At 32.1% G+C, this 16,793-nt stretch overlaps 1 protein-coding gene across 1 annotated transcript in view; it reads right to left on the bottom strand.

The window, feature by feature from the left end:
- The window catches only part of LOC115451384 (zeta-sarcoglycan), a 31,901-nt gene extending 18,247 nt beyond the window's left edge, over positions 1–13,654 (bottom strand). Inside the window, exon 1 of the mRNA XM_030179678.2 lies at positions 12,193–13,654. Coding sequence (XP_030035538.1) covers positions 12,193–12,281 — 89 coding nt within the window. The 5' untranslated portion in view covers positions 12,282–13,654. The remainder of the gene's footprint in view (positions 1–12,192) is intronic.
- Positions 13,655–16,793: the final 3,139 nt, after the last annotated feature.

Here is a 16,793-nt window from a genome sequence, read left to right as displayed (position 1 = left end):
AGTAGTAGTTAAACAGAAGGAGGTTTCCCGTATCTACTTTATAAAATCCGTCAAGAATGTCAAGATTATATTAACACAAACTTGAGATTGGATTTCGTATTGTAACTATAAAAAAGGCTCATGCATCGTACTGAATCCCTTTTGCCGCACAATTAACGTCATAATGAGCCTATATAAATATGTATAATAGAATGCGCGCGTATGTTAGACATTAAAATAAAAGTATTTTTCGGATTTTCTCGCAATTTTTTATATTATAATTTTCGCCCACCGTTTCAAAGACTTTGCAGACCATAATGGTCACCGGAGGACCGACATTGACTTTTCGGATGACCTACGACAAGCTTAGTCCCCTGAGTCAATCCTTCAAGAAATATTTGAATACACAATTGAAACTGATAGATAGTTTATGCATACTTTAAAGTTTCTCGTCACTATAACTTGTAATCTAGCACCAAAAGAGGAAATTTCACCTGGAACTAGAATTTATTGTCACAAAATAATATGAAATAACTTTTCGAAGCTATGTGTGTATCGTTTACCAATTATCATCCACGTTGACATAAAAGGAAAACCTTTTAAGGAAACCTACATAGCTGAGAATTCTCCATAAGAATTTTGTAGATATGTGAAGTCTGCTAATCCACTCTAGATCAATTCGATGAACTAAGGCCTAAATCCTCTCAGTGGTAGAGTAGTCACGTGGTCAAAAGTGAGTAGTAATGGTACAGAGTTATTTTGATATTACTTTAATCGCTTTACTAAATAAAAGAAACTATTCTTCTTTGCCTCTACTAAAATTGTACCAAAAAATTATCCATCAACAACAAACATTCTTTAATAAATCCCAATTTTACTTTTCTGCCTTTTAATAATTTTGTAGTTTAGCGCGAAAATGGCATGTGCGTGGATGGTATTTCTGACTGAAAGTATGATGTTGCCGCTGCGACGAATTATATTAAAGTAGAAGTAGTGTCATTAGGCTGTACAAAATTAAAAAATCACTCTTTCTTGATATTAATTTTATTTGAAAATTACGCTTTTTTATTTTACATCAACGATTCGACTAATTATAAAGTATTATTTTCAAGAAGATAACTATTTGGTTCCGTTTAGTTTAATGCAATACCAAATTACTATAAAACAGTGCTAATATTATTATTATACTATGAAATTACTAACTCTCCCTAAATACCATGTATGTATACCATGTGTAACAGAACGGACCCCACCGGTCGGGATTTTTGTTCGAAGCTAACCGGTTTTTGGGCTCCCACAGTAAAACAAAGAACTCTTATAGTTTCACTTGTCCACCCATTTGTTTGTTGAAACAAATTAGGGATACCTCTACCGTTGGATATTAGTAGAATATAGCTGGAATAGGAGTTTAGAACAATCTAAATGGTCAATGTTTTTAACATACACGACTCGATACTGGAAATCTTTGAGCAGGCTTGATTAAGTTATCGTCTCAAAAAATAGAAAACTATTAGATACTAACACAAAGACTGAAATTATATTCGAAAAGTAATGCGACTAACGATTCATTTTATTACCTGTACAACACATTAAATATGTTTTTTTTTTATTAATATTAATTTAGTTACAAAAACTGACACCGTCCACTCTGCCAGGAAGAAAAGTGTCATGTAAAATTATTATTTACTAGTAGAATGGTTTATCAGGCTATTTCTTTTATAATAACATTATCTTTAAATCAAATTGTTAATTAATATCACTCTGAATATGTCGAATTCAATGAATCCACATTTAACAGAATTTCAAAACGCTTTTAAAATGATGATGTAATTTTTATTATAGCTAAATACTATGCCAATTATTGATAAAATTATAGCAGTTGGTTTTGTTTTGATATATCATATTATACCAACAAACCAAGGAAAATAATAATAAACTGCAATGTGCGATCATTTGTGGAGTTTTCCGAGTAATCAAATAAACCGCTACTGAAATGATTTCGTGATTCCAAATATTTTAATTGACAAACAGAAATTCGGGGAAAATAGCGCTTAAATTGTGCTTGCATTTGCGGGATGTTAATTCAATGAATAAACATCACGTCAGAACTGCATCAAAATACACTTTCACACACACACAGCAATGCACGCAACTTATAAAAACGTTTTTCCTATAATAAATTAACTATAAACAGTAGACATATGTCTTAGAAAAAAAGTCTTATTCGTAAAGGAAATATATAATTATGTATTAGTCTCCTAAAAAACACGATAATAAATGATTTAATTCAAATGTAATCTTTTTGTTCGATTTTACGAAAACCTAATAAAAAAATACATTTAATTATTACTAAGTCAATACAATCTGACACGTCAAAATATAAAAAAAATCTTTCTGTTGATAGTGATGGCATTATTGTCCTTCCAAGAAAATTTATAGCGACACTAATATACTATATTTAAAACATTGTTCGCGTGACTTCTTGTAATTAAAATGGAAACACCGCATTTACTACAACACCGTACACAGATGTCATAAAGCAAATCGCTGGTTTACTTAAAACTTTGTGTCAATTGCATTAGTGAAAATTGATCGCTAATGCGGCCCAAACTTTTTGATCGTTAACGCTACAAACAACCAAACAGTATACTCAATAAGTATTTGATTATGTCGGAGAGCTAGCAAATGTTTATTCTTGCGGAGCACAAAATTTCCATGTACATAAGTTATTTGTGTTGGAGGTGCGTCAGCTCGTAAATCTCGCGACAAGGGGATTTCTGTTTGTGAAGTTTCTTTTTTATTTCCACTTTATCTGTAACGCAAAGGACTGTGAATACTCAGGCGCAACTCGTAAACACGCTCAACTTCAATAAATCAATTTGTACACTTACGCGTACTTATAATGTCTTACCGAGTGGAGTTCGGGACGTGTCGCGACCGTCTCTGAATATGTTAAAATTACTCTAACAACTTCACACACACTCAGACACTTAATTTGATTCATTTTTATAATATAACGCAATAATATGTGGAAAAAAACTGTAGACTATATATTAGCCATATTATTTAAATAGAATGCATGTCATATTGTTTTACATAATATAACACATTTGTAAAAGGCCGATGTTACATTATAATTATTGAAATATAACTAACTTGAGCGACTTTATTATAGTAACAAAACAATCTTTATTAGAATTTTTGTAGATATGTTGTATGTCTGCATGTTTAATATACATGGTCAATTTTCTTTATTTTAAAGGTTTATTTTAAATACACATTATTATTATTATTACGAGCCCGAGGGCAAACATAAAATTTAGGCTCCAAAATATAGAACAGTACTTTTATCCACACTTTTAAAAACTTTTTCACGCAAGCGGAGCCGCGAGCAAAAGCTAGTCCAGAATATCTTTGGTGCCTTACCACGGAAAAATATTTACATAAAAAATAGGCGCTTCCGACAATACAATATAAGAGAAGAGAGGACTAAGTTATAACTTAGGATGCACCCGGCGTACATCTTTGTTTCTAAAAGATCTGACAAGGAGAAGAGAAATAAATTATTAGGCGATTTTCTTATAAACTGCAAATATGAGAAGTACTATTTCACTACGTACCATTACTTCATAACTATAAAGTGAAAGTGCTTCTGACACTTTCTGCATGAAACCAATACAATACAATAGCACTTACAATTAAAACAAAATTTATTTTTTTACCCTAAAATATTTGTTTTTTATTACATTTTATTGTATGTATTTCAGAATAATAATATAAAACAAATTTCAAATACACTATTTAGCATGAATGTGCTGATTTAATTATTAGTACAGCTTAAACATTACAACAATTTCTTAAATGTTTTTGGCTGCCGAGTACACATGCATTAATTTCTCAGTGGCTCGGAGACGGCGAGATGCGAGCTTGAGAAGATTTATTTAGATTAATATTTATCACGGCACCGTAGAATTGCACAGTGAATTATGCTCCAGTCATATTCATGAAATTGAAATGTCGTTCTTAGGTAAGTAAATTAAAAACGAGGTATGATTAACTATTTCATAACTTTTCTGTTCTTTTCCCGCTGCTGAGTTCAAGTCTAGTTTACTACTCATGATTAGGCGGAATAAGACCATAGCGCAATAACCGATATACACAAGCGATACAGGTTAATTGTTAGCCAAACTTTGACGTACCTATTATCCATATTATTTGATAACGTTTAGCATAAATAGATAAATCGGTCTAGTGTCAGTTGTGGGATGTAAAATGTGAGGGTTTGCATCTTTTAAACCAAAAATAAAAATAAGGTGCTTGATATTGAAATTTATGCGCAGTATTTATAAGTTTGATATCATATCATCCCATCATGACATTGAAAGAATTATGGCGGCATATTGATGTTTGTGTTGCGCCTTTGCTTGTTTCTATGGGGATGATAGCGTGAGCATAATTATACTACCTTTTGTTCAACAAATTTTATTACAAATTAATACAAATTCGTAAATAAGAGTCATAATATGTAATTTATAAACAGCTCAGATATAGCTATATCTTGATTTAGAAAAATCCTAATATAAAAACACTAACATACCTACTTTATAATAAGAATCTCTTGAATAAAACTATAAATACATAACATAATAAATACATATGCGCCAAAGGAATGAAAATTAAAGTTTTAAAACAAATAAAATGTTACTTTGTTGTGCCTTGAGGTTATTGACGATTGCCGGAACAGTTAAGCGGTTTGTGCAACAAGAGAAATAAAATAAGCAACCCAAATGGTGAGTCCGGCTCGTTGTGTCCATTTTGCATCACAAAGTTAGATATGTTTGTCGTTCTATTTTAAACGCGATAACGCCAACTTTCCAGTCCTCGAAATGTGAATACCTTGTTGCGAAAATGTGACTAACGGAAACTGTGTACAAGTAACTCTACTGTCCTTCCTCGACACACATTCAGCGGGCACTCTCGCACCTTGTCTACCCACAGGGTTGCCACGCGGTGGCTTTCAGCCCGACAGTTTCGGTCTCCGCTGATTAGTTTATCTCTTTTTCTAAAAAAACGCTACTGGCAAATGAAATGCTCGGACCTTGTTAGAGATTTGATGATTTACAATTAAGCTTTTGATTTTATTTTTATACTAATTACAGTAAAAAAACGCTTAGAAAAAATTCGACCTCTTGTGTGTTAATACACAGCAATATTTTTACAATAGCTTTCGATGTTGTTTTGTTTCGAATATTATAAGCCAAGCGCCAAATTTTATTTTACTTTTAATATGTACGTAGCAGGCATACATAGAATTAATATCAAGGAGGTAAACAATATTCTTGTAACAAAGGAGAAAGGGCTACAAAATTATCATGCCTCTTTAAAAGTTAAATATTTTAAAGTATAAAAATAAGGCAGAAAGAACTAGTGGTCGAGGCTAATTCATTTACAAGATTAAAACAAGTACATACACTACGCTAGTTTCGCCGTTTACAAAGACAAGGAGTAGATTTTTCTAAACCTTTCTTTTTAGCATTTAAAAAGTACCACATTTTGGTGAATATTATCATTACTACCTAATTTGAAGGGGTATTGCTTAGTTTCTTCTCCCCTCACGCAGTCAAAAATCCATAAGATATCTATAAGCCAGAGAATGAATGACAAGCAATTTTCCTTGCATAAAGATATGGGTTTGCGAGCAAAAATTAATTACCAAGATAAATGCAATTTTTTTTACATTAATTTTATAATAAATAAAAGTGAGAATAATTTATACCAATTATAGTAATGACTATAATTATTCATCAAATCAATTTGTCTACAAAAATAGAAACTAAATTTTGTCGTGAGCTATGCGTCGCATTATTTTATTATAGACTAGCTTCCGCTCGCAGCTTCGCCCGCGTGGATTTCGGACTTCAAATATGGAGGGGGTGCTCAATTTGTCGGGATGTTTTTTTAATGTATGGTGGTATGCAGGTGGTCCGATTGTCCGGTCAGGGTCTGATGATGGGATCCTGGTGAAATCGAAGAAACTTTTAACCATTAAGGTTGCACACGCGACGGAAGCTTAAAAAATGGAGTAACTTCTCCCGTTTTCCCAACATTTCCCTTCACTGTTCTGCTCCTATTAATTGTTGCGTGATGAAAAGTATACTATAACCAGCTCAGGAGTATGAAAAATAATTGTACCAAGTTTCCTTAAAATCCGTCGAGTAGTTCTTGTTTCTATAACGGTTATACAGACAGACAGACAAAAATCTTTACTAATTGCATTTTTGGCATCAGTATCGATCCCTAATCACCCCCTGATAGTTATTTTGGAAATATATTTCATGTACAGAATTGACCTCTCTACAGATTTATTATAAGTAGGTATAGATGGCATCCAACGTAATATACTCTTAGGAAGTTTCATTATGCAACCGCCCTACTAACCCTTGAACTTTTTGTACGAAGTAAAACCACGATAACAATTGCAGGTAGCTTGGTGTTCTTCTATTTTATTTTGGTATGACAAATTCGGCAACCCTCTGCCCATCACCACCACGCTCAGCACGAAGCGGCCATTTATATTCAAATTTCTTTGATATATCAACGCGTTCACATAACCACCAGATATGTTTTCACTAATTCGAAATAGAACTACCGCAAGAAATAAACTCCGCAAATTAGATTCTCTTTGCATGTTCTTTTCCTTACGTATCAAGCTTGCATACTTTTATTATAGTATGCTGGATTTAAGCTGCTTTAACGCATTTTAGTAATCGTTAATTATAATTTTCAACTGATATATCAGTCATAAATTGTGATTTTTTATTAATTGCGAATGCAATATTTGATTCTTACCCTATCCCATTTTGAGACACAAGCGACTTACACTTGTACCAATATTTCTATTTATAGCCATGTTTACACTCATTATGAACAGAGAAAAGACATATATAACAGAATTTTTAATATGGTGTAAATTCAAATACATTTAATATTAATGGGAGAAATAACAGAAGCATCGAATACGATATACTTGTAATAAAATTTATCAATTTTTTTTGATAATGTACGACAGATTATATAATTAAGATATTTTGTTATCAACGTCTTGTGCTAGAAGGAACACTCAGCAGCACATAGCCAGCCATTAGACAATAAATAGGTCCTCCAAAGGCATTTATCGTATTGTTTTGTCACTCACATGGAATCTGACCGTTTGTAGTGCTGAATAGTGTTGCATCAAACACAGCCATCTCGAATTTATCCGGAAGAGATAGCCATAGTAAGAAAGAAAGAAATTAAAGTGGTATCCCGCTGCGCTCGCCATCCTGAGACGTGAGGTGTTAAGTCTTATTATGTCCGATAGTTACACTGGCTACAATGTCCTTCTAATCCGAACACAACAGTGACTTCACACTATTGCTTGACGGCAGAAATAGACATTGCGGTGGTACCTACCCAGGCGGACTCTCACATATGAAAGTCCTACCACCAGTTTTGTTGAACATTTATATTTTCATGAAGCTTATTAAACATAGGTTTACCATGCCATGCACATTGACAGAAGGATTATAAGCTCATTCTGTACCTATAGCTATCTATCCTTATTATCTAGAATAGGTGGCATTTTTTTCTATAAAAAGTATTAAGAACCAAAGTGTAATGTCGATAGGTTTCAGTTTAATTTATAAATTGTTCACTTAATAAAACTGGCTTATATTTATCATTTCTTATCACCAAACTATTTCCCTCAAGGCCTATAAAAACTTTAAACTTTGCATAAATGTAGATAGATACATTCTTATTACTTTTTTTTTCTCGATACCCTAAGTTCCAAAGATATTTCCTTTTTACCCATAACATGAGTGTTTTTTTTGGATTATCTATCTCTCCCGTACGGCCATATCACATGGTTTCACCTATAATTATCAATTATGACGGATCCATGTATATATCAAAGTTATTTAAAATAGTCAATTTTTTGCGGTTTATTTAAGTAACTAAACACAAAAGCCCTGTTTCAATCCCAACGCGCCATTATTTATGTTTTTGTGATCCACGAATAGTCCGGCAATGTAAGTGGTAACTATTGCAGTGGCTATTTTTGCCGTGAAAAAGCAATGAAAAAGCTATTCGGTTCCGGTTTGAAAAACATTAAAATAGTAAAATAAAGTTATAATTTATTTTAATTTAATGTCTCAAAATGCAGCACAGTACAGTTCTACGAACTGTTTTCTAGTTCAAAGTTCGACTAATGTTGGTAATATTTTATGGAAAACTTCAAGCTACCATCAAATCAGTGACTTCTCATGTCAGTACTTAGTTGTAGATTTATAGCGCCAATCGCCCCTTGTAGTTTATAATAAACAATACTCAATCATAAATTATAAATCATAAATTGAAGGCGTGAATTTTAAATGAATTTATTGATTATTTAACAACAAGCTATTTAGAAGATATTATTCACTATTTATTAATTGTCTATTTTAAAGGTTATTACAGAATTACTGCTAAATTAATGATATATGGTAAATATAAATTAATGTACATTTACACTGAAATATGTTCGTTATTTACATGAAGTTCATAACTTCGCTCGATATTACCTAAATCAATTATGTTATTCAACATTAAACATAATCTATAAATAGAAAATATTCCGCAGTTATTATGTATATAAACCTTCTCAGGTTTATAGGTAGGCCACGGCTATAATATTTTAATATCAATTTAAATAATTCCATTAATTTCATTGCATAAAATATATCGTATTTGATGCTTCTGCTATTTCTCCCATGAATATAAAACGTGTTCCATACATTTTAATTCGTAACATGTCAAAAATTCTGTTATAAATATCCTTACTCTGTACACAATGAGTATAGACATGGGTATAAATGGAAACTTTGACATAAAAAGTTTAACGCCGGCGTCTTGAAATGGGATAGTCTGATAATCAAATATGGCATCCTGAATTCACAAAGTTTCAAAAATTAAAACACCCATCGATATAATACGTACTACGTACTAGATTTGGCGTTCCGAATATTCACTGAGTTCAACTGATTTTAACTAATATCCATTCAAACTGACTTTAGTATGGTCAATATTGACAGCTTGTGGCTGTGTAAGGAGTGGCGCTCATGATATCGGAACTCGAGTCTAAGTGTAATCCTGGATTTAAATACAAAATATTAGTGAAATAAGTAAAATTCTTTGTTGTAGAAGTGAATAAATAGGTTATCGCAGTGACGTTTTGGTTGCCATTTTAGTTCAGATTTTGAACAAATAGTTTATATGTAAATTCGCATCGATAGAATATACGTCAATGATGATACCACACCGATCCATAGACAAATGACACTGGTCATTAAATTAACATTGTACAACATCAAAATATTGCGGTATAAGTATAATCATCGATAAATATACGTCAATGGGTATAGTGATCTATTTTTAAAATCCAACAAAAGAAATTTAGGGGTCTTGTGATCTTTTTCAAACCCTGACAGAAAAAGAGGGGTGCTAGAAGTTTGAGGTGTGTATCTGCCTTTGTGATCAAGTGTGTCTGTTTACTTGTCTGTAGCATCGTAGCTCCCAAATTAATGAACAGATTTTGATGCGGTTTTTTTGTTTGCAAACAGGTGTGGTCGATATGGTTCTTAGCTATAATTTAGGAAGATCTATTCAAGCGTTTAAAGATCCTCAGCCCTTTCCCTGCTTTCACAGATCCGATTGATTTGATATTTCGTATAACATTTATAATATACTTCGATTGTATTTTTAAGACATGGCAACCTTGAGCTGATGGTACAGCATCATGTAGTCTACGGGATATCTAACTCCTCATCAACTTATAGCAGACATAGCGGGTTTAATCTCATAAGAATGATTGAGACGAGTAGTTTGTTAGTAAAAGGTGATGATTCAGGTTCACTGTAGAGAAATAGTAAATTTAAAAGATTGAAATAAAAATAAAATTTAAATTATCAATAACCCTGGCACAAAAAAACTCAAGAAAGTAAAAAATAAAATTTGTTTCTTCATCCTTTAAATCGAATCCTAGACCTTTGCGTTCCCCAGGTCAATAATTACTAAATAGGTAAAATATAATTAAAGGACAAAAAAATACATAATATTTTTTCCTTTTTCGAGGATTTTTAGAGGTTATTAAATATTATAATAAACAAATTTTAAAACTTTTTTAAGAAGCATTAATTCTGTATTTCTGCATATACAGGATGTCCCAAAAAGTAGTGTCAATCGGAGGCCCAGAGATAGAACACCCTTTGGGTATCCAAATCACCTCCATGTATGTTCCGCGATTTTTCATAGGTTTCGAGTTATGAATGTTTTTCTGAATTTTTGAGAATTTTCGATTTGAACAATTAAATGTTTTCTTTTTAAAAAAGTAGAAGACTTATTCGAGATTATTTTAATGTAACAAAATTTTTATTAGTTGTACTTTATTGCTAAAAACAATCAGCTTCATAACTTTAATAAAAATTATGAAAATGTTGGTGTAAAGTGAAAAACTTACGTTCTATGGTTTATAACTTAAATTTTCTTCTTTAAATTAAAAAAAATAAACACGTGACTTCGTGGTTCTAAGGTAGATCAAATCCAGACTCTCAACTGACATATTTATTAAAAAAACATATTGGCGGTGATTCGGATATCCCAAAGGGTGCTCTATCTCTGGGCCTCCGCTTGACACTACTTTCTGGGACAATCTGTATATGTAAACCACTATACCTAGTTTATAGGAAAATTTCTGATAATTCGAAGGGGTATTAAACTAAATTTCTGACATTATAGCCAAAATTTAAGGTGTTGCCAGGAAATAACCCTTAATTTTATATGCTAATAGTAAAAGAATACGTCAGCTAACTTTGTGTAGAACCTAATTATCAACTCGCTAAGAGATATTCGTTTTTCGTTTAAAAATTAAGAGAACAGTCGCAACGAGGAATTGTAAAAAGTCAAAACAAAACATAATACAAGAGTCAGTAGTGAATTTAAATGTTTCTACGAAAGTTTACTCGGTCCTGCTTTCTTACTGTGGTTAGAAACTTTGTTCAGTTCATTTATATGAAAATTTCTTTTGCTACTATTAAAACATGTAACCTATTTTAAACTAAAGGGAAATGTGCCGTCTTTTAATGCGGTTTAAAGAGAATTAGAAAGCATATTTTTCCTACTCCGGAGAGTTCCCCTGGAGGTTAATATAATTTAAAATGTAAGATGTCACCCTACAATAATTCCGCCTTTGAATTAAGTGCTGTTAATCATCTTTATTAATAGCTTATTTCTTTAACGCGATACTAATAATTTATTTATAAAATACATTCTTATTGTTAAGAAATATAAGATAAATAGGAAATTTACGCGTTTTCAAGTTAAAAGAACCATGTGCTTTGAAAACATTTTATTTACAATCTGCTGTATGAAAATATTTGTAAAGTAATAAGTTTTAAAACAATCCTCTCATTACCTGCATAGTTGATATTTATAAGGGGATATATTAAGATGTATATTTTATTTAATTATTACATATATTTTTAGTTTTAAATATATTCTTTTATTTGCTCGGATACTGTTATACTATCACTAATATATTGTTATATGTTTTTATCGAAGAACTGTAAATTGCAATTTATTTCAAAATCTGCGTTATAATATATCATAACATATTATCATTATCATAGTTTATATTATATTATTGGTTGTATTATTATTATAGTTTATTAACCAGTAGTCATAAATCTAAAAGTATCTTTCTAGTATCAAAAGTTTTATCATCTCTTTTAAAAATAAATGATATTCATTTGTTTTTAAACAGGCAGCACTCGATAAAACGGGTCGAGTTGAAAATTAATAGAAATAGATGTAGGAGGTCAAAGTTAACTTACAGTTGAAATTAATGAAGATTACAAAATTCACGGCCATTGAGTTCCCCGCTTCAGAGAACCTTTGACTCTAAGTTGCTTGTTAGACTAAATTGAGAGAAATAATAGGACTCATTTGTTTGGTTTAAAGGGTTTGAGTTCCGGCACTCGGATATTATTATTTCACCACAGTCAAATTGTTAAATTAATTATTTTGTTATTTGAGACATTGAATTTAACAATCTTAACATTTCTTGTCGCTGGTAAATACTTACTTTGGAAATTTCATATTGTTATTTCTAGATCATGATTGGATATTGATAATACTCACTTTCGTCCCTTATGATCTGTGTAAACGATATGATTTCTGGCGGCGAGTGGTTGCCGATTCCTGGCCAAGAGTTGTGATTCCATCCTCATCGGTGGTGCATGCTCCGTGACTCGTAGTGTATGCCGCTCTAGGCCTGTTCGCTGCAGCCGCGAACACTTTCAAACTGTCTGTTCAGTTAGTGACCGCTTTGGTAGAATTATTCCCCCGCTGCTCACTCGGCTCAGTTTAACAACTTCGGATGGCCAGCTTGTTAGAGCTTACTGTTCGTCCCGACATTGTGTACAGTTTCAACTTCTTAGCTGTTAAAGTTTCACCCGCTATGTTGATTTTGTTTTGTTAACAATGTCCTGTTACTCAAGAACCGTATTTCCAAAATAACCCCTTTTGCTGCGTTTATTCAAACTTATGTTGTTTTTATTTTTAAGTATTTTTCCTGCACTTTAAAAAAAGGTTTTTGTTTTCCATTTTACTGATCGTCCATCTACAACGTGAACTTTACAAACATTTTTAAGAAAGCTAAATTTAACTAAAACCAAGCACTTATCAATAACCATGGTATATGGATGTATACTTTGAAGAATACATTATTAATAGTGAACTTTTAATACACCGAAGCTAGTCAGAGTGAAGTAACATAAGACATATCAATCTATATATCAATGGGAATCGTATACAGCACTATCCGTCGCATCAATGGCCAAACGATAAAGCAGGAAAATGTGACTGTATACTGGCAAATATATAAAACTGTTTACATAAGCACTTATTTACCTTCTACGAGTAGGCGGAGCTTAGGATCGAGGCGGGCTTATTTGGAATTGACAAGGAGGTGGAGTGGAGGCATCTGCTTATTTATCAATATTTTATATATTATGTTTCTTACGATAATTATAATACAATTTATTAAAACGTTGACACATATCAGGACGTCACCCTGGAAATATCTTTACATCATGCCATCATAAATTGAATTTAATGAGTATAAATCACTAAGCCACCCAAATATTTCAGGCAGTAAAATATTTTGCAAACGGTGAAACGTTTTCTCATTTTATAAATTATATTTCGCAAGACAGTGTACAAATGGGCTTTAATTAACTGGGGAATGTCGGCGAAACGGCAAATATGCCAAGATCGCCGGCCACCCCGCGTCCCGACTCCCAACCCGGCTACACTAACTACGATTTACATTCACTCTTATTTATTTACAAAATACACCAACACAAATTAATTTAATTCACCGAGACGGCTAATTTTATTCCACAAGGTAATTGACTAACTCTCTTACCGTACTGATTTATTTTTATTGTACGAGCAATTCACCGTATAAAACTGAAGCTTATGATTAAAACTCTAGGGGTTATTTTGGAATAATACCAACTTGTCATATTTCTTTGAAATAGGTTTCAATAATTTTATTTCTTGTCACTGAGCATTTTCCATTTCTTATACGGGATATATTTTTTAATGTTTTCTAAACTTTATTTTATTTCAAATAATATAACAAACAAACAAAAAATAAGTACATTTCATTCTAATTTTACCTTTAAAAAATTCTGTTAAGTTCACTACAAAAATAATAAAATGAAAATAACCCGCTTCATTCTACGAACTAAGTTACGGATGGAGCGCGGCCGCGGCGGGTGAGTTCGAACATCCACCGGCAAGGCTCGCAGCCGACTGAGTGCTGTACTCTTTACTCCACAATATTGTCCTGCACGGCGCGATCGTACTGAACAAATTTGCACCTAATGACTATAGCATTCAGTTTAATTTGCAACTATACTGACATTCTAAGGCACAGGAGTTGTTCGAGACAGATTTTGGGAAAATACGTCAGGAAAATTTAATTCTTCCTACGTGAACATAATGACTGCTTTAGAACTGAGGATGACGGGGAACTCAACATTTTCACGAAAAGACGTTAGTAGACAGTGAGAACCTCTATGCTTGAGATCTGAGAGTTCAATTTGCAGGTAATGTGTCTACGATGGAGGCGGTCGTAAGGCTTCGAGGGGTGGCGCGTAAAATAGGCGCATGCGTAAATCTCTTAATAACTTACGAAATTCAGAACTTGTCGCAACTCAATTGATTAATTGGGATTTATCACAAAGAAATAAGAAATGTTCTAGGTGGCGTGCGCTCTCACTTATTAAACTACGGACTGTTTGTGACTGTAGTTGGACAACAGATTAGAAGTTCTGTAAACAAAATCAATAAAAAAAAGGAATCTTGAAATAAAGTTGTAACATAGGTAGATGTTTAAAAATTAATAAAATTTGGTCTAACATAATCTTACATTAAATATTAGTTAAAAGTTTCTTGTTGGTAATTATAACAATATAGATGTTCCAAAACTGAAGACTTACGTAATTATTGTATAAAATAAACAATAAATTATATTATTTTTAAATAGGCACCATAATCGTATTATGGCACGACTGCAATGCTGAAGTCTCGGGTTCATTCCCTGGTTCGGGCAATGATATTCGTTTATTTATGAGCCCGAAGTTTGAAATTTGTGTCGGACATTGCGACAGCCTCGCCCCTATCACATCAAGGGATGAAATACACACTACGGAAAGTAAGTGCACCAGTTGCACCTCTGTCTACCCCCACAGGGATAAAAGGTGTCAGTGTGTGTGTGAGAGTGTGCGTGTATTATTTTCATTTCATCGTATCAGCGTATTTAAAAAATATTTATACAAATAATTATACTCATATATTTTCTAAGAACCTAATATAAAATATATAAAACTATACTATTAAGTTATAATTTTACTTTTTAACATATTCAGAACTGAACTGACAGCAAAAACAATACATACTTATAAATAAAATCATAGCAAATTTAAAACTTTTAGTTGAAACAATTTTATACATTTTTAGCATATTATATTGATGTACGTTAGATAATTTGTAATAATACTATATGAGTATTAAAAACATGTATACATTAGCTATGCTAAAGCAATTTTCTCTTCAAGCTTAGCGAAAGAATGTTTCGACTTCGACTAGAGTAATAAAGCCTATGCACAATGCATGGTATAGACTAAACAGACTCATAATAATTATTATTATTGCTTTAGGAATAATTTCACAGCAGAGAATTAGAACCAGGACCAAATGTAAACGAGTTGCAATATGTGGCTATTGGAAACTCTACAACCATACTGTGGGGATCTCATTATCATTTTCTGACTGGTCTTGTTCTACTTCCATGACGATGGAGCCTCCTTTTTAAGCTGCCTTTCACTAACCGTCTGCCCAACATCCAATTTCTCCGAGGACTCTAGTCTTGGGCAAAGCGTCTTTGAAAAATCCAGAGTGTTCCCCGAGCTCTCTCATCAGGAATCTCAGGACCTACCGCTTTGCAACGCCTAAATGCTGCCAAATGCTAATAGACTAAAATCACACGTATTGCTATAGGAAAAGAGTAATATACATATTCCTTATGAAGGCGAACATATATTCATCATAATATCATCATAAAATATGCATTTTTTTTACAATATTAAAACGATTATTTTACTAGCAATTGTTGGCGAACTTAAAATTATTTGAACTCATTAGTAAAGACAAATTGCTTCAAAAATTTTGTTCGAGAGCTCTTTAGCAAGCAAGATCTTTAGAAACTAAAAATATCATAATTATTCTAATTAATTTATCTCATTGAACTCCCGATAACAATATCATCGGACCCCTATAGTGAATATTTTAGATATATCGCGATTACTTTCCTGTAAGCTATTGGTTGTATTTCAACCGAAACAGGGCATGCAAAAATCCTTCCTAATCTTAACTCAATATATTTCTATCAGCTGTACTTTCAATTTAACTTTGAGGTGGTATTCCTTTTTTTCTTCTGTAATGTAGATTGTAAAGCTATCTTTCAATAGCTTTACAATCTACATACTTTTAAAGTTTATATCTACAATATTGATATTATCCACGCATCATCAGTATAGTCGCAATCTCAATCGTTGAGGAGATCGAGAAATAATAATAATTTGTCTTTGACATAATAGGTTCGTATTTATAAAATATAAATAAAAATCCCACAAAAATAAAAAAATCGTTTAACAAAAATGTACTCTGTAACCCAGTTTTGTTTGTACATTGACTTATAAAGCAGCTCGTGAATTTAAATGCGTAACATTTACATATTCAGGCCGATCTGACTAATAAACGCGGTTAGTATTAATAATTACCGGTGTGTTTTAATAATAACTGCGCAGTTGGTCAATATAATTAATACAGATAGAATATTATTTTTACAGATTATAAAATTTTATGAAAATCTTAACGTTGATTGACAGACAAAAGGCAGTCAGTGTAAACAAGCTCTAGGGGTATGAAATCTTGCACAGCTTTTTTCTCGTATTATAAAGCAACACTAAGAATATTTTATTTGAAAATATTTTTTTTAAGGGCGTTAAATAAAAAATATAAATGCAACTCATCCTAGAGGGGTGATGGAAGAAAATATAGACAGACGTAATATGGGAAATACGTGAGTATAACTTATTAACTTTGATTTGGAATTAAATAAACATTAATATGACAAACGCAGTTCAATAAAATTTTTAAACTTCAAATTT

This window comes from Manduca sexta, chromosome 22, assembly GCF_014839805.1.
Source record: "Manduca sexta isolate Smith_Timp_Sample1 chromosome 22, JHU_Msex_v1.0, whole genome shotgun sequence".
NCBI classification, from domain to species: domain Eukaryota; kingdom Metazoa; phylum Arthropoda; class Insecta; order Lepidoptera; family Sphingidae; genus Manduca; species Manduca sexta.
This window is presented reverse-complemented; position numbering and strand designations above follow the sequence as displayed.